This window comes from Canis lupus, chromosome 6 (assembly GCF_011100685.1).
Source record: "Canis lupus familiaris isolate Mischka breed German Shepherd chromosome 6, alternate assembly UU_Cfam_GSD_1.0, whole genome shotgun sequence".
NCBI classification, from domain to species: Eukaryota; Metazoa; Chordata; class Mammalia; order Carnivora; family Canidae; genus Canis; species Canis lupus.
This window is the reverse complement of record NC_049227.1, coordinates 1,160,589-1,187,096: the sequence shown is the minus strand read 5'-3', so window position 1 is coordinate 1,187,096 and position 26,508 is coordinate 1,160,589. Positions and strand designations below refer to the sequence as shown.

Genomic DNA, 26,508 nt, shown 5'->3' with positions numbered 1-26,508 from the left:
AATCCAATGTCTGGCTCCTGTCGATATGTCCCTGGGAGCCCTTAACCATACATTCTATCCCAATTTCAGACACTAAATTTCTGTCTCTCCAATTATCATATTAGAAACAAAATCCAAACCAGTCAAGAAGAAACACAGAGATCTTTAAAAATACCTAAAAAAATAAAGCAACAAAACTTTTTTTTAAAGATTTTATTTATTTATTCATGAGAGACTGGGAGAGGCAGAGACACAGGCAGAGGGAGAAGCAGGCTCCCTGTGGGGAGTCTGCTGTGGGACTTGATCCCAGGACTCCAGGATCACAACCTGAGCCGAAGGCAGACACTCAACCACTGAGCCACCCAGGTGCCCCACAACAAAATGTTTTAAATGTAAAGTAACTTAACACTTGGCACCATCACCTACGTGGGAGAACAAAATACGCCTTCAGTCCTGTTAGCCATGGTATTCCACCTGCTTGAAGGCACCTTATAAATTCCAGTCATGAGCTAAGTTATAAGCAATCCATTATTAAATAATAAAGTTTCAAAGTTTGCTAATAATCTTTCACAAGTAATTCTGAGAAGATTCAAGCTCATTCATTTGCACTCCACTGTTCTCTTAATGGGGGAAAGAAATAGTTACAGCTAGATTATCCACTATAAAGGGACTGGCTAGCGGCGCCTGGGTGACTCAGTTGGTTGAGGCTCAGCCCTCTGCTCAGGTCGTGATCCTGGGTCCCTGCTCACAGGGAGACTGCTTCTCCCTCTGCCTCTCTCTGTGTCTATCTTGAATAAATATATAAAATCTTAAAAAGAAAAAGGGGGAGGGGCGGGACTAGCAAACTATGTCTCACAGGCCTAGTCCAGCTCACTGCCTATATGTTTGTTTGTTTGTTTGTTTGTTTAAATAAAGTCTTACTGGAACCCAGCCACACAGCCACACTCATTCATTTACATACAGCCTGTGGCTGCACAAAGCTGATATTTACTATCTGGCCTTTTAGGAAAGAAGCTCACCAACCCCTGCTCTAGTGCTTCCCCAACTTCAGCTGTTCCAGAACCACCTGGAACACCCATAAAAATAGTCCCACATCCAGGGCTAGGCTGCATTGCTAACAAGTTCCCAGGAAGTGCTGATATTGCCAGTTGAACCACTACTATAAGGCCAAACTCCCCTGAATATAACTAGGAGAGGGAGGGGCATTTCTCAGATGAAGAAATTAAACCCACATAGATATTAAGTAATACATGGAGATCACACAGGTAGGAAGAGATTTCTCTAACTCCAAAACTCATATCTTTCTGCTACCCAAATGGCTCAATCTCTCAGTGAGCTCACACATGGCTCAAAGGCTCAGCACACTACCATCAATCACAGCCCTCACTTGATTATGAGCTCCATAGCAGGTAGGAGGAGGGAACTTCAAACCACCCAACCTTTCCCACCCTTACCCCCACCCCAGGAAAGACCACACACCAGTGGACCAGGTCCCACACCACATATCTAGCACCTCTGACTAACACTGAAAACTCAACCAACTCAAACTCCTTAGCATAAAAATTAAATTTATTCTGAAGATTCTATTCATCCCAGAATGCAGGAGGACAATTACATCTGAGAGTTTGGACTAAAGAAAAAAAATAACATAATTACCAACCTCTTCTACTAGTTGATCATCTGGATCATATTCTTTCAGATTAATAACTGCCACAGGCAGATCTAGGGAGGTGACTGCTTCAGCAAGACTTGTTGCAAATCCCTAATAGGAAAAAAAAATCACATAAAGTCTTCAATAAGCTAAATAAGAATAATACCATCTTCATTTATCCCCATTGCCAAAAGAATAAGGCATTTATCGTGAAAAACTTTTCCTCTGACATTTATCATCATAAACACAAATACTATTGTCACTTCTTCCATTTTCTCAAGCATCTCTATAGAGATCAATCATTCAACTGTGGGATGTGGGATACCTGGGTGGCTCAGTGGTTGAGCATCTGCCTTTGGTTCAGGTCATGATCCCAGAGTCCTGGGATCAAGTCCCGCATCTGGCTCCCTGAGGGAGCCTGCTTCTCGCTCTGCCTATGTCTCTGCCTCTCTCTGTCTCTCTTGAAAAAAATAAATAAAATCTTTAAAAGAAATAAAAATTTTTAAATTACCAAAAAAAATCATTCAACTGCACAGTTCTCACTGTGTAAGTATATATGCAGATAAATCTAAATTGGTTTTTTCACATTTCAGCTCCTTTGCCCCAGTAGAATAAACAATAAGAGGGGAAAAAAAAGAAAAAAGAAAGAAATAAGAGGGAAGAGAATATGATATATGAGAAATCTGACACATTTCTGGAAGATACAAAGCAAACAAAAGCAGGCTGACAGGGAAGAGAAAGCCCTAGAGGAAAGCCCATATGCGTAACACCACCAGAGGTCCTGGATTCAGAGTCAGTCACTACAGTGAAGCTGGAAGAGAACCCTGGGGCAGAGAAGAACCAATCAGCAGACAATTCGTATATGGGACAAGTGCACAGAAAGCCTAGGCAAGCATCTGCCCTTTACCTCCAGATAAAATTCCCACTAGTTCTTCTCCAAACAAAATGAACCAAGTATCTGGAGAAAGCTAAAACTTCTAGCCACATGGTGGCACTCTGGAAAACACCTTTTTATTTTTCACTTAGTAGTCTAACACTTGGCTCCTCACCTCCCAGGACTAGAGCATGTATTAATTTACTGTGTATCATCCATGCCAGTCTCAGTTCTGGGCAATATTACACAACAGTGAACAAGACACCCATAGTCCCTGCCTTCAGGGAGCTTATGTTCTAATGGAAAGAGACAGAACAAACATGGACACGAGAAAACATACAGTTCATCAGATGAGAGCCAATGCTGTGGAAGAAAATAAATCAGGATAAGGGGAAGGAACACAGGATTACAGGTATGGAACAATTGTTATTTTACACAGGGAGGGTCAGGACAGGTGCCTAAGATTAAAAAAAAAAAAAATTCAGGGCAGCCCGGGTGGCTCAGCAGTTTAGCGCCGCCTTTGGCCCAGGGCCTGATCCTGGAGATCAGGGATGGAGTCCCACAGTGTGCTCCCTACATGGAGCTTGCTTCTCTGTCTCTCTGTCTCTCTCTCTCTCTCTGTCTCTCATGAACAAATAAATAAAATCTTAAAAAATAATAATAATAATAAATATTCAGCCTTTGTCCTGAGTTCCTGGCACAGAGCTCCTAAAGCCCTTGTAACTTACTGACTTTGCTATGCTAATGAAATAACTCATGGGGAGGCGGGCCCCAGGTAACTTCAGGATGGGGGCTAGTCACGACAAAATCAACCATGCAATCAGAGGTTTAGAACATTCAGCACCATCACTCCCAGTGAGTTCAATCATCCATGGTCAATGATTTGAAACCATTAAAACCACTCAATGACAGGATTCAAGGAGTTTCTGGGTTGAACACACTGATGTGCTGAGGAGGTATGGGCAGAGAGAAGGCATGGAAGCTCTGAGCCACGCTCCTCCCCCAAACCTTGCCCTATGCATGTCTGCCATTTGTCTGTTTACCTGTATTCTTTACAATAAACCAGTAAGCACAGTTTGGCAATTTCTTAAGTTCAGTGAATCTGTCTAGGAAATTATCAAACCTAAAGAGAGGACTATGGGATCGAATTTATAGCTGGTCCAGTCACAAGCACAGGTAGCCCTGGGACTGGTGACAGACTGGCAGCTGACTGGCAGCTGAGGTGGAAATAGTCTTGCAGTCTAGGCCCTTAGATCTGTGGAGTCTGACAACTCTGAGTAGTCTGTGTCACAACTGAAGAGCCAACGTGGAAAAACAACAAGTATTTGGTGCAAGAGGCCTCAGAGGTAAAGACTTGAGCCAAACCTGAAAGACATGAGAGAGCAAGCCATGAGGTTACCCCAAGCAGACGAACATTTAAGTGAACAGATCCGAAGGAGGGAGCAGGCTTGGCAAGGTTAGTAAGACTAGAGACGTGGGGACAAAGGACAAGAGGTAAAAGAGATAATGGGAAAAAAAAAGAGAGAGATAATGGAGAACCAGACATGAGGGCCTCCTGGCCACTGCAAGGGTTTTGATTTACTCCAAGTGAATGAGGTCACTGCTGGGTGTGAAGCTGAAGGAAATGTGATTTCACTGAAGTTTTCAAAGTCTGAGCTGAGTGGCTGCTGAGCTGAAAGGACACTCAAGCCAGGGGAGGGGCTGTGCAGCACTAAATGAGGGGGACCCACAAGCAGAAACGTGACCACAGACAGAGGCAGAGGGGTGCCGTGAGGCAGGGTGCTGAGAAGTGACTGGCATCTGGACTCATTTTGAAAGTAAAACAACAGCATTTACTATAACTTGTATAGGAATAGGGATCCCTGGGTGGGCTGCGGTTTAGCGCCTGCCTTTGGCCCAGGGCGCGATCCTGGAGACCCGGGATCGAATCCCACGTCGGGCTCCCGGTGCATGGAGCCTGCTTCTCCCTCTGCCTGTGTCTCTGCCTCTCTCTCTCTCTCTCTCTCTCTCTCTCTGTGTGACTATCATAAATAAATAAAAATTTTAAAAAAAAAATTGTATAGGAATAATAGGGAAAAGAGAGAATTCAAAGGGTTTTGGGGTTTTTTTTTTATTTTGTTTTGGTTTGTTTTTTAGCAGGAAATCAGAATGATGAAATTGCCATTTACTGAAATGGTAAAGATCCTAATGGAAAAGTTTGTGTAAAAAATTGAGAGTTCAGTTGGAATGTACTAATTTTGGGATGCCTACTAAACATCACATCAAGATCTAAGATAGGCCACTGGATATGAGTCTGGAATTGAGGGGAACAGTTCATACTAAAACATAAATTTAAGGACATCTGGGTGGCTCAGTGGTTGAGCATCTGCCTTTGGCTCAGGGAGTGATCCCAGAGTCCCAGGATCAAGTCCCGCATCGGGATCCCTGCGTGGAGCCTGCTTCTCCCTCTGCCTGTGTCTCTGTCTCTCTGTCTCTGTCTCTCTCATGAATAAATAATAAAACTTTTTTTTAAATAAAAACATAAGTTTAGAGTCCACCACTGAATACAGGCAGATCAAATACAGCCCTCCATTTGTTTCTACAGGATCCCTCCTGGGATCCAGTCATGCCATTTATTTACATGTTGTCTGTGATTGTTTCCACACTACGCCACAGAGCTGAGTAGCTACAACAAAAGACTGTATGGCTCACAAAAACCACAAACCTAAAAACATATAAAATAAAACATCTTGCCCTTTATAGAAGAAGCCGGTCAAACTGTAACTAATGTAAAGCTCTAGATAACAAGATCCCTTCGTACAATGAGTACAGATAAAGACATGATCTCAAGGACTGTGCCCCAGGACACTTCTATCTTAAAGATCAAGAAGATGAGGGGAAATCTGCAAATGACAGTAAGGAAAACTAGCCTTGGCCAAGTAGGAGGATGACCCAGAGAACACTGTCAAGTAAGATGAAGAGTGAGAATTAATTAGCAACATAGAAGTCAATGGGAACATGTTGGGGCATGTGAGCTCCACAAGAGTGGTCCAAGGAAAACAAGAGTAGGGAAATTGTGGAGATGTGGAGACGGTGGCACAGACACCTTCAAAGGACTTTACTCCAAAAAACAAAAAACTGAAGTGGTAGTTAGAGGAGGGAGGTGGGCCAATAGGTCACATGACATGCCCTGACCCACGATGCACACAGCATCTGGTAAAAACTTAGAATTAGAGAACACAAACCTGTTCACTCATTAACAGAGTAAATCCACAACAGCTATCCCGTCATTCTGTCGTAAATATTAACAGAAAATCATGGACCACCAAGATGAGACAAGAATAAGCAGGAAAGAGAAATTGCAGCATCAGAAAAACTGAGAAAGGAGATAAATCAGGAAGCAGAAAAACGAATTTATTCAGATATTTTTTTAAGTTATTAATAAGGTAAAATTGAAAAAATGGCATTTTTGCAACTAAAAACTTAATAGCTAAAATAAAACATTCAAAAAAAATGTTTGAAATTGAAATCCCACAACCCAGAATAAAAAGTTACAAAAAGTAAGACAGAAAATATTAAAGACAAGGCATCCAGGGACACCTGGGTGGCTCAGTGGTTGAGCATCTGCCTTTGATTCAGGTCATGATCCCGGAGTCCTGGGATTGAGTTCCGCATCAGGCTTCCTGCATGGAGCTTACTTGTCCCTCTGCCTGTGTCTCTGCCTCTCTTTCTCTCTCTGTCTCTCATGAATAAATAAATAAAATCTTGGAAAAAAAAAAAAGACAAGCCATCCAAAAACCCTAACATCCAACTAAGAGTCCCAGAAAGAAAAAAAAAGAAAACGGAAGGGAAAAATAATTGCCAAGAAACATTAGAAGAAATGCTCACAAATCTTCAAAAGGGCCCAAGTGTCCAGCACAATAGCTAAAAAAAGAACCAATGCAGACAGCTAAAAAAAGAACCAATGCAGACACCATCACAAGAAAGTTCTGAACATCAAGGACAAAGAAAGGATTCTAAAAGCTTCAAAAAATAAGCAACAACAACAAAAAAAAAATCATGTCATATACAAAGGAATGAAGAGACTAGCCTTCTAAAGACAATGAAGTGACACCTTCAAAACTGTAAGGAAAAACTAATCTTCCATACCCAAACAAATATGAAACCATTAAATGTGAAAGCAAAGAAATTCAAATGGCACAACTTTAAGGAGGGGCATCTAACCCATATCAACAAAGAGGTGGCCAACAATAAAGCCACTGAGATTTAAGGAATGTCTGTGTTAACTAATATAAGCAGTCGATAACTTTTAAACTAGCTTTGATAATCTAGAAACACAACACGCACAGGTTAAAAATACAGCCATCAGAAAAACTAAAAATAAAAAATAGTTAAAAAGAGATTCACTAGAGAGTACTTTTCATTATGAACCCTCCATATGCCTGGATTTGTTACAATCTGCAGTGTTGACCTGATCTTTCAAAAAAATTATAAACACATGAGAGAGGCTATGAATGAGATCTTTTATAATAACATCAAAAGACTTTGTTTTGGCTGCTCTGACGTCATTTTTACATTTCTTCAGTTTCTGGCCTCTCTTGCTTAGGGTTGAACTTAATATTTTGTGACCTTCAACTCAGAACTTACACTGAAGTTCTGAAAAACTAAGAAATATTGTTCTACAAAACATCCACAAGAGGGCAGTCCAACAATCTTTAGTATTTAGTACTACAGAAAAACAGACGTTGATTCGTTTATGTTCGCCTTAGAATCTTTACCTAGAAAGCACTAAATAGCTGTGGTCTTCACAATGAAGAAACCTGCAGCATATACATCTACAGCATCTATCTACTTTAAACAGTATTCAATGTCTATTATTAACACTCTTAACACTATTAAGTCAGAATACATCGTATTAAGTAGATATGTGAAATTGTGAAAGTCAGGGCCCAGACGGGCCCCTACTGCTAACAGTCCCTTTTCACTATCTCCTACTTCTACACCAACCATCAATAACAAGCTTAGAACTCTCCATTCTCCTCAGGTAGAAGCAAGTTTCAGACAGTGACCATCAGACACCACCAACCAGCTGGAATTGGGCACAAGAGATAAAAATCCACCCACCACCCCAGAAAGGAAAAATGTATGTTGGAAAAGGGAAAAAAGAAGATTGAAAAAAAAAAAATTAGAAGAACCAATTCCATTTTTAGAAGCAATCTTATATCAGAAAACCCAAGAAAAAGTATCACGTAAAGTTTTTACCTTTGCTGTTCCAGTCTGGGAACCATAGAAAATCTTCACTCCAGATACAAAGACTTCCTTGTTTTGAAGAGAGATACAACCATTTGTCATCAAATCCCCGGTTGCTTTTGGAACAGATTTCTCCTGTGATTTCTTGCCCTTTAAAATAAACAACTGCACAAAATTCATCAAGTTTGAATCTTTTTCTAACTCCAATAGGGATGAAAACTAGCACAGATACTGATTTTACTATTCTGTTAATCTTTCTGCTGTACTCTGCAAATATTAACCTCTTGGTATAATTAGGTCCTTTAAAGGCTGGATCCACATTTTTTAAGACTGTAAAGATTCCTAAGACAAAACTATATGTACATTCACCCATAATGTGCTTTAGTGGAGTAACAGTAGGAATTGATTTACTGATCCTTAATTATGGTAAGAAAAGAGAAGACTACTGTCCCTTGAAGACGCTAAACAGATTTTTTTTTACAAAAGTTTTAGTTTTCATTACAAAATCTTCCTGTATCTTAAGACTGAGACTCCAAAGCCCAGCAAAGAGAACATAAATAACTTAGTCTATAATAACTGAGAATAAATGATTTAGGCATTAAAAGAAAAGGTCTGGAGACCAACAAACATTAAGAGTGACCTTTGTTCCTCTTAGCTTTCCTGAAAATCTTAGAAAATCTGCACTGTAAATTATAAATCTAATGCCTTAATACTCTCATATAAAAAATAACCACTTACCTGCTTCCTGATGACAATCTGGAAACAAATCCAAAGGCTAATGCCAAAGGCAAAGCCCAAATATATGTAAAACCTGTTTATCCATAATGATATCACAGGTGAAGAGAAGTCCCATGTATCCGAAAAAGGATCTAAATTTAAAATGATACATACACGTAATTTTATTTAAAGCTACATATACAAAGCTACTCATCCTTATTTTTAAGAATAAAAAATAAAATAAAACCAACTTTCGTATTGAACTCGGCTAAGAAACCTATAGAAAAATCAACTCTAATAAAAATAATAAACCACTGCATGTAAACGATAATGATAAAGTTAACATAACGATAATGCTAACTCCGAAAAAGACACAGAATTGTTCCTTCATTTGGACAGAGCATTAGGAAGCAAAGAACTCGAAACTCTTCGTGTGGAATCGTGAATTAACTTTGCTGTTTTGGGATCCCTGGGTGGCGCAGCGGTTTGGCGCCTGCCTTTGGCCCAGGGCGCGATCCTGGAGACCCGAGATCGAATCCCACATCGGGCTCCCGGTGCATGGAGCCTGCTTCTCCCTCTGCCTATGTCTCTGCCTCTCTCTCTCTCTCTGTGACTATCATAAATAAATAAAAATTAAAAAAAAAAAAAAAAAGAAACTCAATCTTTAAAAAAAAAAAAAAAAAACTTTGCTGTTTTCTGTGGCCCATAAGAAAATGAGGGGTTCTCAACCGACATCACACCTCTTGTTTGGGAGGGACGTATGGCTGCAACCGGCCTCAAACGTCGAACCGGGAGGCAGTTTCGGAAGGGGGAACCTGAATGTACAGGCGGGAAGGCCCGAGGGCCCTCAACACACGTGGGCAAGCGGAGTGAGCAGTTTTCTCGTCGTTTCACTCGAGGCCAGAGGCACAGCTCCCTCTGCTCTCAGCCCCAGCCTCACGAGGCGGAGCCCGGCGGCGCTCAGCCGCTCGGGCCCGGGCTGACGAGCGCCGCCGCCGCCGCCGCCTCTGAAGGACGGCCCGACCGCGCGCTCCGCCCCGACAGGCTCCTACACAGACGGCTTCCTCTCCCCTCCCGCCTCACGGATTCTGCCCGCCGGGGGCCCTTACCCATTCTCTTCAGAGCCCAAGCCCTGCGGCCCGACACACGAGGCCTGCAGACCTGAGAAACCTGGCGGCCGGCGAGGACATCAGGGGACGACTACAGCTACCTCGGAGCACTAGCGTCGCACCCCAAACCCGCCGCGCCGGGGGCCGCCATGCCACTCGCCAGCCCGATGGGATTGGCTCAGAGGGGAAGGGGCGGGCCCCGAGGGAAGCCCCGCCCAGAGCTCCGCGCGTTGGAACCGCAGCCCTCCCGGCCCCGCTCGGGTTGGCTAAGAGGGGAAGGGGCGGATCCCAAGGGAAGCCCCGCCCACGGCTGAGGGACAGCAGCGCGGAGCCGGTCCAAACGCTCCCGTTTTGGAGCCGAGGGGCAAGGGGCGGGCCCTAAGGGAATGAGGCCATGGAAGGCGGGGCACAGGGGAAGAAACCGGGGAAAGACGGCGTTGAGGGGATGTCGTCAACCGAATGCAATGTTTGGTCCCGTTTGGACCTCAGTTGAGACACACTGTAAAAAAGGCATTATTTCGGGAAATTTGGCTATGGCCGGGCTGTTAGAGGGTATTAAGAACCTCGGTCGATCTTGTTGGGTGCGTCTGTGAGAATACAATGACGTGTTTAAAGCTAGGAGCTTGTCACTTGCTTTAAACCACTCCCAACAAAAAATAGGACAAGAATGACAAAATGTTGATAATTGTTGAAGTGGGAGGATGGGCTTAAGGGAGTTGTTCATCATACTTTTTTCTCGACTTCTTTATCTTACAACTTTTTCCACAATAAAAGGGGAAGGTGGGTGTGGCCCCGAGCTGCGGAACTCCCGGTCGCTAAAGCATCAACGTCGCCAGCAAATCAGAGCTCTTGAGCTCATGCGGGAACTGCATTACGTCACGGCAGAGCGCCTCTCCTGCCGGGCGCGGAGCGATGTCGTAAAAGCCACAGTGCGCAGGCGTCGCTGCTCGCTTCTCGTCTGCCGGGTTCGGCCACAGCGGACGCCTGCGCAGTAAGTCCGCCGGCCGTGCTGTGGCGGCCGCCTGGGCAGTTGGCGGTCGGGCCGCGCGCCGCCGGGTCGTTGCAGGAGGTGCCGGCGGCCCTGAGGCGGGCGGCGCGGGCGTGTGAGCAGCGGCCATGTCCATCTTCACCCCCACCAACCAGATCCGCCTCACCAACGTGGCGGTGGTGCGCATGAAGCGCGCCGGGAAGCGCTTCGAGATCGCCTGCTACAAAAACAAAGTGGTGGGCTGGCGGAGCGGCGTGTGAGTGAGCCTCCCCCTGCGGGCGGACGGGGCCTCGGGCCGCGGGGCAGGGCCGCCGCGAGCACTCGCTGCCGCTCCCGGCGTAGCGCGTCGTCACGGCCCTTGTCCGCTTGGGCGGTGACTTAAGAGCTACGGCCAAGGAGCCCCACCTGGGGGTCTGCCGCCGCCGTACCGCTGAGGGGCCGCGACCGAGTCTTCGGGCGTTCGGGGGTCTCCGCCCGCTGGTCCCCGGTGCTGCCATCTAGGGGTCGGGGGCCCTGGCGGCGGCGCCGCGCCCCGCGCCCCGCCCCGCCCCGCACCCCGCCCCCGCACCCCGCGCCCCGCCCGGCACCCCGTGCCCCACCCCGCACCCCGCGCCCCACCCCGCCGCGCCCTCCGCGGACCCCCTGCGGCCCGCCTCCCCCTCCCAGGCGGTTTTCTCCCGAGGAGACGTGCGTGGGGCCGCAGACGCGGCGCTCAGTTTCCAGGGCTCCCTCTCCCTGGGGGTCAGTCGGGAGCATTTGCTGTTTCTTGCTTTTTATATTGTTGCCATCTTGTATCTGTGAATGAATTTCCAAGTTTCTCCTGTGTTCACTTAGAATTTTCTCTTCTGTCCTAAGGGAAAAAGACCTTGATGAAGTTCTGCAGACCCACTCAGTGTTCGTAAACGTTTCTAAAGGTCAGGTTGCAAAGAAGGAAGATCTGATCAGTGCCTTTGGAACAGACGACCAGACAGAAATCTGTAAGCAGGTGAGTTCCAGCAGCTACAGCCTCATCAACCCTAATGTTCTTTATAGCAGAACGACCTAGAGGTATGTTAAGCTTTAAAACATTATTTTGGGGGGAGTGGATTATCCTACGATAATTTGACCTAAACATCATCACTTCTTTTTGTTTGTTTTTTTTTTTTTAAGAGAAAGGGGTGGGGGAGGGGCAAAGGGAGAGGGAAAGAGAAAATCTCAAGCAGGCTCCATGCCCAGCACGGAACCCAACTCGGAACCCAGCTGGGGGCTTGATGTCACATGATGGTGACCTGAGCCCCACTCAAAAGTCAGAGGCTTAATGAGCTGAGCCACCCAGGTGTCTCTGTGGCATCACTTTGTTAATTGAAGTATAATTAAATTAGGGATAAGTCCTGTCACCGCCTGTCACTGAAGTGTTACTATAGTCTTACTAAATATAGTACATATGCTGTTCTTTTCTTCTGTGACTTATTTTAAAATGAAAAGTTTGAACCTCTTAATCCCCCTTATTTTCACCTATTCCCCGCCCACCTCCCCTCTAGCAACTAGTTCTCTCTAGTTAAGAGTCTGTCTTTTTGTCTCTTTTTGTTTGTTCGTCTGCTGTGAAATCATGCAGTGCTAGTCTTTCTTTGACTTCTTCCACTTAGCATTATACCCTGTAGGTCCACCCACATCATTGCAAATGGCAAGACTTACTCTTTTTGATGGCTGAGTACTATTCCATTGTGTATACATCTTCATCCTTTCATCTGTCAGTGGACACTTAGGTTGTCCTAAGTCCAGTGTCCAATATCATAGCTGTTATCAGTAAGGCTGCAGTAAACATAAGGGTGCATGTATCTTCAAGTCAGTGTTTCTGTTTTTGGGGGGTAAATACCCAGAGATGTGATTACTGGATCATATGGTAGTTCTACTTCTAATTTTTTGAGGAACCTCCACACTTTCCCACAGTGGCTGCACCAGTTTGCATTCCCGCCAACAGTTCATGAGAGTTCCTTTTTCTCTACGTCGTCACCAACACCATTTCTTGTTTTATTTTCATCCTAGCCGTTCTGACAGGTGTGAGGTGATAACTCATTATGGTTTTGATTTGCATTCCCTTGATGCAAATCATGTGATGTTGAGCATCTTTTCATGTGTCTGTTGGCCTTCTGGATGTCTTCTTAGAGAAAATGTCTGTTGAGGTTCTCTGTTTTAATAAGATTATTTGGCTTCTTTGTTGTGCAGTGCTGTTTTTAATAATTCAGGACATGAACAATTTTGCCAAGTCTCTAAAAATTAAATCTACTGAGTTGCCTTATTTTGTCCATTTATATATTTGTAGTGGAATATTCCTGAAAATAGAATTTCTTTTCAGGGTTTTCACCGTTTACAACTTTTACTAAATTGCCCTTTTCTCCACCTAAATAAGATATTCGAGCACAAGATAATCCAGTATATCCTTTAGGTGAAGGTCAAATTATTTCTTGTAAATCAATAGCTGAGAAGGATGGAATTTAATTTTCTCCCCAAGTTCTTAATTCTTGTGGTTAGTTAACAAGTGACGTGCAATAAAGACATTGCTTATTTAAATCTGTTGGGGTTTTTTTTTAGATTTTAACTAAAGGAGAGGTTCAAGTATCAGATAAAGAACGGCATACGCAGCTGGAGCAGATGTTCAGGGACATTGCAACTATCGTAGCTGACAAGTGTGTGAACCCTGAAACAAAGAGACCGTATACTGTTATCCTTATTGAGAGAGCCATGAAGGACATCCACTATTCAGTCAAAACCAATAAGAGTACAAAACAGCAGGTGAGTGGCTTTTAATGTCAAAAGGTGTCCACGTGAAAATCAATTTTCTCTGAAGAAAACATTAAAATAGTCGGTCTGTAATAATAAAATACTAGTTGGAAGCACTTGGGTCGGAGATTTGGGGGAGGGAGGAGGAGAAGATGGGGCTCGTAGGGAGGAGCAATGGAATTTTTTTTAACAAAGTCCAAATGTACTACAACTCTCATCTCCTTTCCAAATCAGACCTTTAGAGATAAAACTTGGAGTTTTTTTTTTTTTAATTTTTTTTTTTCAATTTTTATTTATTTATGATAGTCAGAGAGAGAGAGAGGCAGAGACATAGGCCGAGGGAGAAGCAGGCTCCATGCACCGGGAGCCCGATGTGGGATTCGATCCCGGGTCTCCAGGATCACGCCCTGGGCCAAAGGCAGGCGCCAAACCGCTGCGCCACCCAGGGATCCCAAAACTTGGAGTTTTAAAGAGTTATTCCAACTCTGTATTTTAGATTTTATTTATTTATATGTACTTCACATGCCACACAAGTCATCTTTATAAAGGGAACAGTTCAGTGGTCTATTCACAAAGTTCCTGCAGTCTGCCCTAATTTGACAATATTTCCATTGCCACCAAAAGAAACTCTTGTCAACATTAGCAGTCACTCCTTGTTTTCTCCCTCTTACAAGTGTTTGGCAAATTTGTTTTCTGTTTTCTGTGGACTTTTCTATTCCAGACATTTCATATAAATGGAATCATACAATATGTGTCCTTTAAAGGTTCCTACCTGTTATTGTACATGTCAGTACTTCATTCGTTCTTAGGACTTGATAATAACTTGTGTGGAAATACCATATTTCGTTCATGAATATTGGAGTTGTCTAATCCACCGTTTTTATTACAGCCAAACTGGATGTATAATTTTTTTTTTTTTTTTTTTTTTTTTATGTATCATTCTGGTTTTGATTTGCATTTCCCTGGTAACTATGATTTCAGCATATTTTCATGTGATCTTTAGAAAAATCACTACTTGGACAATTTTTCAATCATTTGTGTTTTCATTATCAAGTTGTAAGGGTTCTGTATATATTCTGGATACTGATACCTCATCAAATGTGTGATTTGCTAGTATTTTCTCCTATTTAATGGGTTGTCTTTTCACTTTGTTGTTAGTTTTTTGAACCACAAAAGTTTGTGTTCTGTAAGTGCAATTTATCTATTTTTTTCCTACTGATGTTTCTGTTGTCTGTGTCCTGTCGAAGAACCGCCGCCTAATTCAGCCAGGTGGAAACTGCTTTGTTTTGAATCCCTTAGAAAGTAATGCAGCAGAAGGGGCAAAGAAGTGGCCATTGTTTTCAATTTTGTCTTGCTAGGCTTTGGAGGTGATAAAGCAGTTAAAGGAGAAAATGCAGATCGAACGTGCTCACATGAGACTCCGGTTCCTTCTCCCAGTGAATGAAGGGAAGAAGCTGAAAGAAAAGCTCAAGCCACTGATCAAGGTCATAGAGAGTGAAGACTACGGTCAGCAGTTAGAAATTGTAAGACAAAACACTCTTACTCTTTTGCTTCCTTGTTACCAAAGTAGTCTGTTCTCTAGTCATAAATGTGTAATGAATATTTAGAAGGTAAGAACAGTAAGACATTTCCAGAAACCTCTTATTAATTAAGTAATAAGTAAAAATGTAAAGGTCTAAGTGAAATTAAGTTGTAGTTAAACACACTTTGGATTTTTTTTAGGTGATTCTATGCTTATTTTGGATGAGAGTATATGTTTTACAGTGAGTCTCTTATTATGAGGAAATTGGAAATAAGACCAGTTGAACAGCCTCATTTACGACAGAACTTTTTTTTTTTTTTTTTTTTTTTTAAGATCCATTTATTTATTTGAGAGAAAGAGAATCTCAAGCCGACTCCATGTTGAGCTCGGGGCCAGATACAGGGCTCAATCCTACAACCCTGAATTCATGACCTGAGCTGAAACCAAGGGTTAGGTGGTCAACCAACTGAACCACCCAGGTGCCCTATCACAGAACATTTTATAGAAGCAGCCAAAGAATTTTGTCTTAGAACCTCACCCTACAGTGTCAGACACAGTATAGATTCCATTGTCTGCAAACTCATCCCTTAGGACTTTGCAGCAGCTTCAGTTCAAATGAACTCTAGACTGGGATTGTTGAGCATTTCATTCTAAACCTGAAACAACACATCTGACATTCTGAAGTTGTCAAATCTTTTCAAAACTTTACACGTGATTTCTAAATGGGCCTTTCAAGATTTTCTCCTTCAGATGTCAATAAAAAGAGGTACTTTCCTGGAACTATAAATGTTCATGCTAAATTTTAGTACAAAAAGAACTATACTTTTCTAGTCCCATTCACTTTACAGCCAAGAAATCCAGAGAAGTCCTCAGACAAGGAGGTTGATGCCCGTCACAGGGCCTACATGCATAAAGACAGTAGAAGGTTCTGGAAGACAGTATGAAGGTTCCTCAGTTGAAAATTAAGTACACTACAATATAGCAATTGCACTACGAGGCATTTACCCAAAGACGCTGATTTGAAGGAGTACGTGCACCCTGGTGTTTATAGCAGTATTATCAACAATAGCCAAACTATAGAAAGAGCCCAAGTGTCCATCATCTGATGAATGGATAAAGTTGTGGTGTATACATACACACACACACACACACACACACACACAGTGGAATATTATTCAGATATCAAAAAGAATGAAATCTTAGCATTTGCAATTATGTGGATGGAACTAGAGGGTATTATTCCAAATGAAATAAGTCAGAGAAAGACAAATATCATATGATTTCACTCATGTGGAATTTAAGAAACCTAGCAGGTGAAAATAAGAGGGGAAAGACAAAAATAGAGATGCAAGCCATAAAAGACTCTTAATGATGGAGGACAAATTGAGGGTTGATGGAGAGAGGAGATAGGTGGGGGATGGCCTTAAGGAGGGCACTAGTTATGATGAGCACTGGTTGCTATTATGTAAGCTTGAGTCACTAAATTCTACTCTTGAAACCAAAATTTCATTGTTATCTAACTAGAGTTTAAATAAAAATTGGGGGGGGGGGAGACGCTGGACTAGAACCCCGTCTGCTCCCCTGTGCATTGTCTTCGCTCTTTCATTGTAGAACTGTAGCAGCAGGGACATCCGGAAAGTGTCATGTGTTTGTCTTAGAGGAGCTAAAGCCGTGTTCATACTGTTGCTTTGCTCATCTTCATGTGGTGAGCAGCTGTGTTCCGTGTTTCAGGTGTGTCTAATTGACCCGGGCTGCTTCAGAGAAATTGATGAGCTAATAAAAAAGGAGACAAAAGGCAAAGGTTCTTTGGAAGTACTCAACTTGAAAGATGTGGAAGAAGGAGATGAGAAATTTGAATAACATCCATCAAGCTCTTCAGCTCTAAAACACTAAAGTATTTTCTTTTCCCACAGTCCTCTTTTCTGTGGTCTGCTAAATACTTGCTCAAACTGTTGGACATTTTCTATCTTTGTGGTAACGTATACACAAAAAGACTTTCCTAATGAGTATTACACTGTGGGATTCATTTAGTTTTAATGATAAAGTGGGGTTTTAGGCAAAAACGAAAAATCCAAGCTGCAGAGGGCAGAGTAACATGTTGCTACTGTCTCGTGCCTTGTACTTCCCAATGTGCAATTTATCCGAGGCAACTCTTGTGGGTAAAAAGTTAAACTTTGCACATTATATGTGATAAAATAAATGCAGGAGGGTATGACAATATGACAAAAGGAGTGTTTGCTGAAGAAAACATAATGTCTTATTTGTACTTAATGAAACATGTGACCTAATACAAAGTTTGGATGATGACTTCCTGATTATCTGAAAAATAGTTCTGTGATGACTGCAGGACTGAAGGAATATTCGTTAAATGTGCTGCCATAAACTAGATTATTCTCGGTAAAGAATAAAGTCATTTGTTTCTAATCCTTAAAGTTTATAATATATATTAATATAGCTGAATTATATGTAACCAATAAAACCACTCTTTATTTTTATTAAACTGTGTCTTGTGTTTCTAGACAGCTTCTAAGCTCCCTTTCCTCTGCCTTCTGTCTGGTAGGGTTGGAGAGTTCTCAGCAGGATGAAATAAGTCCTTTGAGGAATGGCGAGTGGTTAGAACAGGGCCTGTTCTGATGGACACCTGATAAATCTTAATCGTTTAGGAAGTAATTGAATATAAGTATTTTAGTACTTAAACACTTAAATGGACCACGTGCAAGTTTTTAAAAATCTGCTTGTCTTCAAAGGAGATACTCTATAGTGTTTTACTCAAAATGAACATGTGGTTGTGTTTCGTGGACAGAACTTTTTAACTGAGAGTTTTTGAATTGAACAGGTCCAGATGGGTTTTATAAGCACATAGAATTCACTGCTGATACAAGCACTCAGAAATGGCCCATTTGAAATTATGAAGTTAAAGTTGCTTCTCATAGTGTTAGAAGAAATACTCCTGCTTGATAAGTTGAGAACACTATATGTAATGTTGAATTACTGTTTTGATACCAGTCCTTAAGATGGCCCTCTGATTCCATTTTACTGGTACAGATTATTGTTTCATAAAGATGATCTAAACTCAAAGGCCCAGAAAATAATTTTAGCCAGTGAAGCTTATCTCCAGCTTAGATAATCAGTGTTTCAGGTTGGAAGTCCTCAAGATTGGAAATGTTCAGTAGATGCATCTTGAGTAGGAAAGTTCACCAGTTAGAACATCTCCTTTAGTTTTTCTCATCCTCATTATTCATCTCCTAAAAAGCCAGACCTTTAAGAAATGTCAAATGTAGATCACCTGTGAGTCACACATTAAACATTAAAAACTGTTTGCCTTATATAAATCTCATTACTCAAAAGTAGGTAAAAATTTTGGTTCTCAATCATGCTCCCAGGACCGGTGCTATAATGGGTTGTTTTAAAGTTCTAAGGATTGAGCTGTTTTCTTTTGCTTTCTCAATATAAGCTGTATTGTGTATGTTTGGTCAAAATGATATTTTAGAATTAGTCCTTTCCTGTTGGCATAGCTTCTTTCTGCGAAGCGTTGCTTATACCCATTCACAATTGCTCCAGCCCATGGACCTCACGCCACTTTGAAACCCCTCATAGGCCTGGATTTCACCCTATGTTGCGTTCTGGAGAGCGGCTTACAAAATTCCCACCTGGCATGCTAGATGGTGAGCTCCTCAAGGGCAGGAGATGAGCCATTGTGCCTTTGGACCCAATAGACGTGGGTTAAATGTCTGTGGATTGATACGTGCTCTCTCAGTGAGGGCTGGCAGAGGTGAGGATGGGAGATGACAAATTTGTCCAGTGAATGACTTGGTCAAATCCCTCTTTAAAGCTAGAAAGGGTGTCAGGCTTTGAGCTAAGGCTTCCCACCCTTCATACTGATGCATGCTAATATGCCACTTGGTTTCTGGTCTGCACAGATGCACAGATTTCCCCCACCCCCACCACCCCCAGCTCTCGGAGTCTCTGCCTGCAACCAGTCTCTCTTACATTTATTTGCCCCAGGCTGTCATAAACACCTGTACTCTATGGACTGTGATGGGAAATGGGGTAGAATTCCCTGGGCGGCTCAGCGGTTAGTGCCCACCTTCGGCCCAGGGTGTGATCCTGGAGTCCTGGGATCAAGTCCCACATCAGGCTTCCTGCATGGAGCCTGCTTCTCCCTCTGCCTGTGTCTCTGCCTCTTGCTCTCTCTGTGTCTCTCATGAATGAATAAATAAAATCTTAAAAAAAAAAACTCCTAAGCAGTAGCTAACACCATTGATTTTTTTTTTTTTTTCTTGCATGCTACCCTCAAGCCCACATCATGAGGTTCTCTACAACTTTGGTAGTAATGAGTCTCGTTATCTTTGTAAGTTTTTTGCCAGCCTGCTCTCACATTACTGAAATTCAAAGTATTGGTTATTGGAAAACATTTTTCTGCTGCTGTACAATGGTGGATGGTTGCACATATTTTGCCATTGACAGTAATAGCTGAGGGGACAATGGCCATTGATTTTTCATCTCCATGTGTATATACCTATCATGGTACTTGGAAAGTTAATGAGTATAAGTGGAATTTTATGGCAACAATTCCGAGCTAAAAGTATAATCTTGACCTAAATATCATTTGGCTATTGCAGCTCCTACAGAGGAATGATTTCACAATACACCTAGTTGAGTTGCTGGGGGCCCGTTCCAAATACCCTGGAAGAGTCTTCGGTTTCACCAAATTCCTAGTTGGATAAGATTTCTGGTTAACAGAGAGTGGAGGTAAATGAGTTGTGGAGTTAAAGAAGGCAGAGTCATTTTTACTGCAGAGGAAAGTAGACTTGTTTCCTACACTCACACCATATCTCAGGATGTTTTTCCATCTGTTGAGCCACTTGAATGCCCAAAAAATTCATGGTAGAACTCTTCTTGTGGTCACCAAGGATAGTTAACATACTTTTCAAGTGATGAGGTCCACAGGCTTATTTCTTACTGTCACATGGAGAGAGAAAATGAATCAAGACTAGAAATCTTGCATGTAATTAAGGTAAAATAGTTTATGGATTTACAAATAAAACTTTGCAGATTATATGGATACAAGAGTGGTTCAATATTCAATTTCACAACATCAAAAAGAAAGGATAAAAACTATATGATCATTTCAATAGATGTAGAAAAACCATGTGACAACACATCCATTCATGATAAAAACTCAACAAAGTAGGTTTAGAGGGAACACATCTCAATATAATAAAGGCCTTATATGAAGAACCCATCACTATCCTCTTAACTCGATGGCAAGAAAGCTTTTTCTGTAAGTTAAGGAACAAGACAAGGATGTCCACTCTCACTTTTATTCAACTTAGTACTGGAAATCCTAGCCACAGCAATCAGACAAGAAAAAGGAATAAAAGGCATCCAGATTACTTTTTTTTTTTTTTGCATCCAGATTTCTAAGGAAGAAATAAAACTCACTATTTGCAGGCGCCTGAGTGGCTCAGTTGATTAAGCATCTGCCTTTAGCTTGGGCTGTGATCTCAGGGTCTGGGATCAAGTCCCTCATCCACCTCCCTGCTCAGTAGGGAGCCTGCTTCTCCCTCTGCCTCTCTCCCCCTTCTTGTGCTCTCTCTCTCTCTCTCTCTCTCTCACTCACTCACACTCTCTCTCAAATGAATAATTTAAAAAAAATATTTGCAAATGACATGATACTAAGAAAACCCCAAATAACCCACCAAAAAACTACTAGAACTGATAAATGAATTTGATAAGATGCAGGATACAAAATAAGTGTACAGAAATCCATTGCATTTCTATACACTAATAATGAAACAGCAGGACACCTGGGGGGCTCAGTTAAGCGACCAACTCTTGATTTTGGATCAGGTCGTGATCTTAGAGTCATGAGATTGAGCCCTGTGTCAGGCTCCTTGCTCATCGGGAATCTGCTTAAGACTCTTTCCTTCTGCTTCTCTCCCTGCCCCCTCCTCTCCGCCACTCAAACAAATCTCTTTCTCTCAAACAAATCTTAGAGAAAAAAAAAAAAAAGGGCAGCAAAAAGAAACTAAGAAAACAATCCCATTTACAATTGCATCAAAAATAATAAAAATACCTGGAATAAACTTAACCAAGGAGGTGAAAGATGCTGTACTCAAACCTGTAAAGCACCAATGAAAGAAATTGAAGATGACACAAACAAATGGAAAGGCATCCCATGCTCGTGGACTGGAAGAACAAATACTGTTAAAAAGTCCATACTACCCAGAGCAATGTAGAGATTTAATGCAATCTCTACCACAACACTAGCAACATTTTTCACAGAACAAGAACAAATAATCTTAAATTTTATATGGAACTACAAAAGACACAGAATAGCCAAAGCAATCTCAAAAAAGAAAACTAAAGCTGGAAATATCACAATTTCAGATTTCAAGATGCAATACATCAAAACAGTATGGTACTAGCACAGAAGTAAACACATAGATCAATGGAACAGAACAGAAAGCTCAGAAACTCGCAATCATGTAGTCAATTAATCTTCAACGAAGAAGACATGAATAAGCAATAGGAAAAAGTCTAACAAATCGTGTTGGGAAAACTGGACCACTTTCTCATACCATGCACAAAAATAACTCAAAATGGATTAAAAGACCTAGATGTGAGCTATGAAACCATAAAAATCCTAGAAGAGAACACAAGCAGTAATTTCTTTGACATCAGCGGTAGCAACATCTTTCTAGATATGTCTCCTGATAAAAAGGAAACAAAAGAAAAATAAACTGTTAGGACTACATCAAAATAAAAAAAACTTCTGCACACCAAAGTAAACAACAAAACTAAAAGACAACCTACTGAATGAGAGAGGATATTTGCAAATGACAGATCTGATAAAGGGTTAGTATGCAACATACATAAAGGGCTTACACATGCAATTCAACACCAACCCCCCCCCCCAATAATCCAGTTAAAAGGCAGAAGACATGAACAGACATTTCTCCAAGGAAGACATACAGAAGGCCAACAGACACATAAAAAGATGCTCAACATCATTCATTATCAGGGGAATACACTCCTGAATACAAAGAGATATTACCTCACACCTGTCAGAATGGCTAAAATGAACAACATAAGAAAAAAGTGTTGGGGAGGATGTGGAGAAAAACCCTCATGCACTGTCAATGGGAATGCAAACTGGTGCAGCCACTGTGGAAGACAGTATGGAAGGTCCTCAAAAAATTAAGAATAGAATTATCATATGATCCAGTAATGACACTACTAGGTATTTACCCGAAGGATACAAAAACACTCATTTGAAAGGATATATGCACCCCTTTGTTTATAGCAGCATTATTTCCAATAGCCAAATTATGGAAGCAAATGTCCATCAACTGATGAGGGATAAAGAATATATTTTATACACACACACACACACACACACGAGAGAGAGAGAGAGAGAGAGAGAATGGAATATTATTCAGCCACAAAAAGAATGAAATCTTGCCATATGCAACATGAATAGGTCTATAAGGTGTAATACTAAGTGAAATAAGTCAGTCAAAGACAAATACCATATCACTCATATGGACTTTAAAAAACAAAACAAATGAGTAAAGAAAGAGACAAAATAAAAAAACAGATTCTTAATGATAGAGAACAAACTATGGTTACCAGAGAGGAGTGGGTAGGGGATGGATGAAATAGGTAATGCAGATTAAGCTGCTTGCAAATATAAATCTCCTGATCCAAAGACACAAGGGCAATCAATCACAGGTATTTATAAAAAATAATAATAAAAATAAAAAATCACAGGTATTTATTTATCACAAAGCTGCTTCTCACAGGAGCAACTCTACATAGTGTGTTTTTGTCTCAAAAGGCCCAGATTTATGTATAATGGTTCATTCTCCCAAGCAACCCAAGGAAGCCAGCTAGTCCTTAATAAAATGCTGATTGCCAAACTTCAAAATCCTTATTCTCAACAATAGTCCCAATGTTTATGAGTTTATGTATAAGAAATTTTTATGGGGGATCCCTGGGTGGCGCAGCGGTTTGGCGCCTGCCTTTGGCCCAGGGCGCGATCCTGGAGACCTAGGATCGAATCCCACGTCGGGCTCCCGGTGCATGGAGCCTGCTTCTCCCTCTGCCTGTGTCTCTGCCTCTCTCTCTCTCACTGTGTGCCTATCATAAAAAAATAATAATAATAATAATAAAAATAAAACTTTAAAAAAAAAAGAAATTTTTATAAAATGTTTAGCATAAGAATTTTTATAAGATGTTTAAAAATGTTTAATTTTTATTAAAAAATAATTGCATGATTGCTTTCCCAACTCCCTGCTAGGGCGATCCAAACTTACTAACCAAATCACTTTGGATGAGATGAGGAGCCTGGAACAAAGGCTGCCCAGACAATTTTTAAAAAGGTCAATCAGGAGAAAGTTGTCTTACCAAATAATAAAACCATCTGCATGGCTGCTATGATCAAGGCAATGTAGATCAAGGCATAGAATAGACAAGTCAACCAATGTAATAGAGCAGAGCCCAGAAATGTGGGGCCCAAACCCAAAACAGATGAAAATTTAATATATGATAAAAGAAGTTCTGGTAGGCAAAATAATGCCTCTGCCCACCTACCCACCCAACCAAAATGCCCATGCCCATGCCCTCATCCCTGGAGCTTGTGAATATACTTCTCCACATGGCAAGAGAAATTTTGCAGATGGCATTAAAGTTACTTTAAAATGGGGAGATTATTTTGGATTATCCAGATGGTCCCGGTATAATCATATGTGCCCTTAAAAATGGAAGAGGAAAGCAGACTGACTGGTTCAAAAATGTACAGGGGCAGGGCAGCCCCGGTGGCCCAGCGGTTTAGTGCTGCCTTCAACCCGAGGTGTGATCCTGGAGACCCGGGATTGAGTCCCGCGTCGGGCTCCCTGCATGGAGCCTGCTTCTCCCTCTGCCTGTGTCTCTGCCTCTCTCTCTCTCTCTGTCTCTATGAATAAATAAATAAAATCTTTTTAAAAAATGTACAGGGGAAAAAGAGGCAGGAAAGGGTTGCAGCATGAGAGGTACTTTACCTACCTTTGCTGGCATTGAAGATAAAGGAATGGGACTTTAAGCCAAAGAACTCAAAGGGCCTCCAGAAGCTGGGAAGGACCCTCCACTGGAAGCCACCAAGGAAATGGGCAGCTGAAAGGAACTAAATTCTAAAAAAAAAAAAAAAAAAAACCTGGAATAGTAAGGAAACAATTTTCTCCTAAAGCCCCCAGGATGGAACACAACCCTGCTGACCCTTTGATTTTCCGCAGTGAGACCCATACTGGGCTTCTGACACACAACATTGTATGAGCTTCTGACATACAGAACTTCAAGGTAACCAGTACATTTAAACTGCTAAGATTGTGGTAATGTCTTATGTAGAAATTCTAGGGCAGGCTGGGTGGCTCAACAGTTTAGCACCGCCTTCAGCCCAGGGCATGATCCTGGAGACCTGGGATTGAGTCCCATGTTGGGCTCCCTGCATGGAGCCTGCTTCTCCCTCTGCCTGTATCTCTGCCCCTCTCTCTCTCTCTCTCTCTCTCTCTCTCCCTCGCTCCGTGTCTCTCATGAATGAATAAATAAAATCTTAAAAAAAAAGAAATTATAGATCACAAATGTTTCATTATGGTGACCAAAAAATGGCTGATTGCTAAATAACATTTGCATAATCTGCTGTGTATCTAAACAGTCTCCTACATCTAACATAGAGGAAAAATTAATTTTACATGCACTATAGAACTAAGTGTAGAAATAAAGCCATGAAAAGTGTCAGAAAATATAGGAAAATATCTAACCCAAGAGTAAAATAGTCTTTCTTAAGGAAAACAGAAACCTGGAAACTATAAAGGAAAATAGTAAGAGATTTAACTACATGAAGGTGACATTTCTGAATGACAAAAGACATTTCAAGAAAGTTTAAAGAAAATATGGTTGGAAGAATAAGACAGGTGGAATGCCAACAAGTTAGGACAAACCATTATAAAGCTCCTATACTCATCCCAAGCACTTGGATGGACAGTAATTTGAAATAAACACAGAATAAGATAGTCAACTTCTCTCATAGAAATGCAAAGTAATGAGAAATCATTTTCTATCCATCATACTGAAGAAAAAGTAAAAGACTATTTCTGATACTGTCAAGAATGTGGAGAAACAGGCACTTTCATGCATTATCTGATAGAAGTGTAAATTGCAACAACCTTTAAGGAAAACAATCTGGTGATATCTCTTTTTTTTAAATTCTAGTATAGTGACCATACCGTGTTATAATAGTTTCAGGTGTATGATATCATGATTCAACAATTCCATGTGACCCAGTGATCATCATGCTGAGTCATCACCTCTTTCACCCATTCCTCCACCTAGGTTCCTTCCATAGTTAAGAGTCTGTTTCTTGCTCTCTCTCTCTCCCCTTTACTCATTTGTGTTGTTTCTTAAATTCTACATATGAGTGAAATCATATGGTATTTGTCTTTCTCTGATGGACTTATTTCACTTAGAATTATATACTCTCGGGAACCCTGGGTGGCGCAGCGGTTTAGCGCCTGCCTTTGGCCCAGGGCACAATCCTGGAGTCCCAGGATCGAGTCCTGCATCAGGCTCCCAGCATGGAGCCTGCTTCTCCCTCTGCTTGTGTCTCTGCCTCTCTCTCTATATGTCTATCATAAATAAGTAGAATCTTTAAAAAAAAAAGACTTTTCTTGCTTCTTGAGGAAGGCCTGTGTTACTATATACTTCCCACTTATATACTTACCTCTTTTGCTGTGTCCCAAAGGTTTAGGATTGTTGTGTTTTCATTTTCATTTGCTTCCATGTATTTTTAAAATTTCTTCTTTAATTTCTTGGTTAACCCATTCATTCTTGAGTAGGATGCTCTTTAACCTCCATCTATTTGTGGTCTTTCCAATTTTTTTTCTTGTGGTTGACTTCAAGTTTCATAGTGTTGTGGTCTGAAAATATGCATGGTATGATCTCAATCTTTTTGTACTGATTTGTAATGTTGCATGTGTACTCAAAAAGAGGGAGGGATCCCTGGGTGGCGCAGCGGTTTGGCGCCTGCCTTTGGCCCAGGGCGCGATCCTGGAGACCCGGGATCGAATCCCACGTCGGGCTCCCGGTGCATGGAGCCTGCTTCTCCCTCTGCCTGTGTCTCTGCTTCTCTCTCTCTCTCTGTGTGTGTGACTATCATAAATAAATAAAAAATTAAAAAAAAAAAAGAGGGAATGCTCTGTGTCTATTAAGTCTACCTGGCCCAATGTGTCATTCAAAGCCCTTGTTTCCTTATTATTTTTCTGCTTAGTCGGTTTGTCCATTGCTGTGAGTTAATGTTCCCTAGTATTATTGTATTATTATCAATGAGTTTCTTTAAGTTTGTTATTAACTGCTTTCTATATTTGGCTGCTCCCAAGTTGGGGGCATAAATATTTACAATGATTTGATCTTGCTGTTACAATTATTAGACCCTTTTATCATGATTTAGTGTCCTTCTTCATCTCTTATTACAGTCTTTAGCTTATAATCTAGTTTTCCTGATATAAGGATGGCTCCTCCAGCTTTCTTTTGATGTCCACTACTAGCATGATAACTGGTGTCCACCCCCCCACTTTCAATCTGGAGGTGTCTTTGGGTCTAAGATGTGTTTCTTATAAGCAGCATATTGATGAGTCTTGGTTT

The 26,508-nt window shown here is 41.5% G+C and overlaps 2 protein-coding genes across 6 annotated transcripts in view; one reads left to right on the top strand and one right to left on the bottom strand.

The window, feature by feature from the left end:
• LOC479708 (S-adenosyl-L-methionine-dependent tRNA 4-demethylwyosine synthase TYW1) overlaps positions 1 to 9,751 on the bottom strand; it is a 245,697-nt gene extending 235,946 nt beyond the window's left edge. For 4 of the 5 annotated variants that reach the window (XM_038539010.1, XM_038539005.1, XM_038539008.1 and 1 more), the window contains exons 1-4: positions 9,560 to 9,751; positions 8,472 to 8,602; positions 7,746 to 7,898; positions 1,640 to 1,741 (exon numbers count right to left, since the gene is read on the bottom strand). In XM_038539010.1, coding sequence (XP_038394938.1) covers positions 1,640 to 1,741; positions 7,746 to 7,898; positions 8,472 to 8,602; positions 9,560 to 9,563 — 390 coding nt within the window. In that variant the 5' untranslated portion in view covers positions 9,564 to 9,751. The remainder of the gene's footprint in view (positions 1 to 1,639; positions 1,742 to 7,745; positions 7,899 to 8,471; positions 8,603 to 9,559) is intronic. The other variant, XM_038539006.1, reaches the window with a different exon arrangement.
• A 791-nt stretch (positions 9,752 to 10,542) lies between these two features.
• On the top strand, positions 10,543 to 17,329 carry SBDS (SBDS ribosome maturation factor). The gene is made up of 5 exons (XM_038539011.1): positions 10,543 to 10,803; positions 11,403 to 11,532; positions 13,119 to 13,319; positions 14,666 to 14,830; positions 16,561 to 17,329. Exons 1-5 carry the CDS (start codon positions 10,676 to 10,678, stop codon positions 16,687 to 16,689), a joined length of 753 nt encoding a protein of 250 aa, XP_038394939.1. The 5' UTR covers positions 10,543 to 10,675; the 3' UTR covers positions 16,690 to 17,329.
• Positions 17,330 to 26,508: the final 9,179 nt, after the last annotated feature.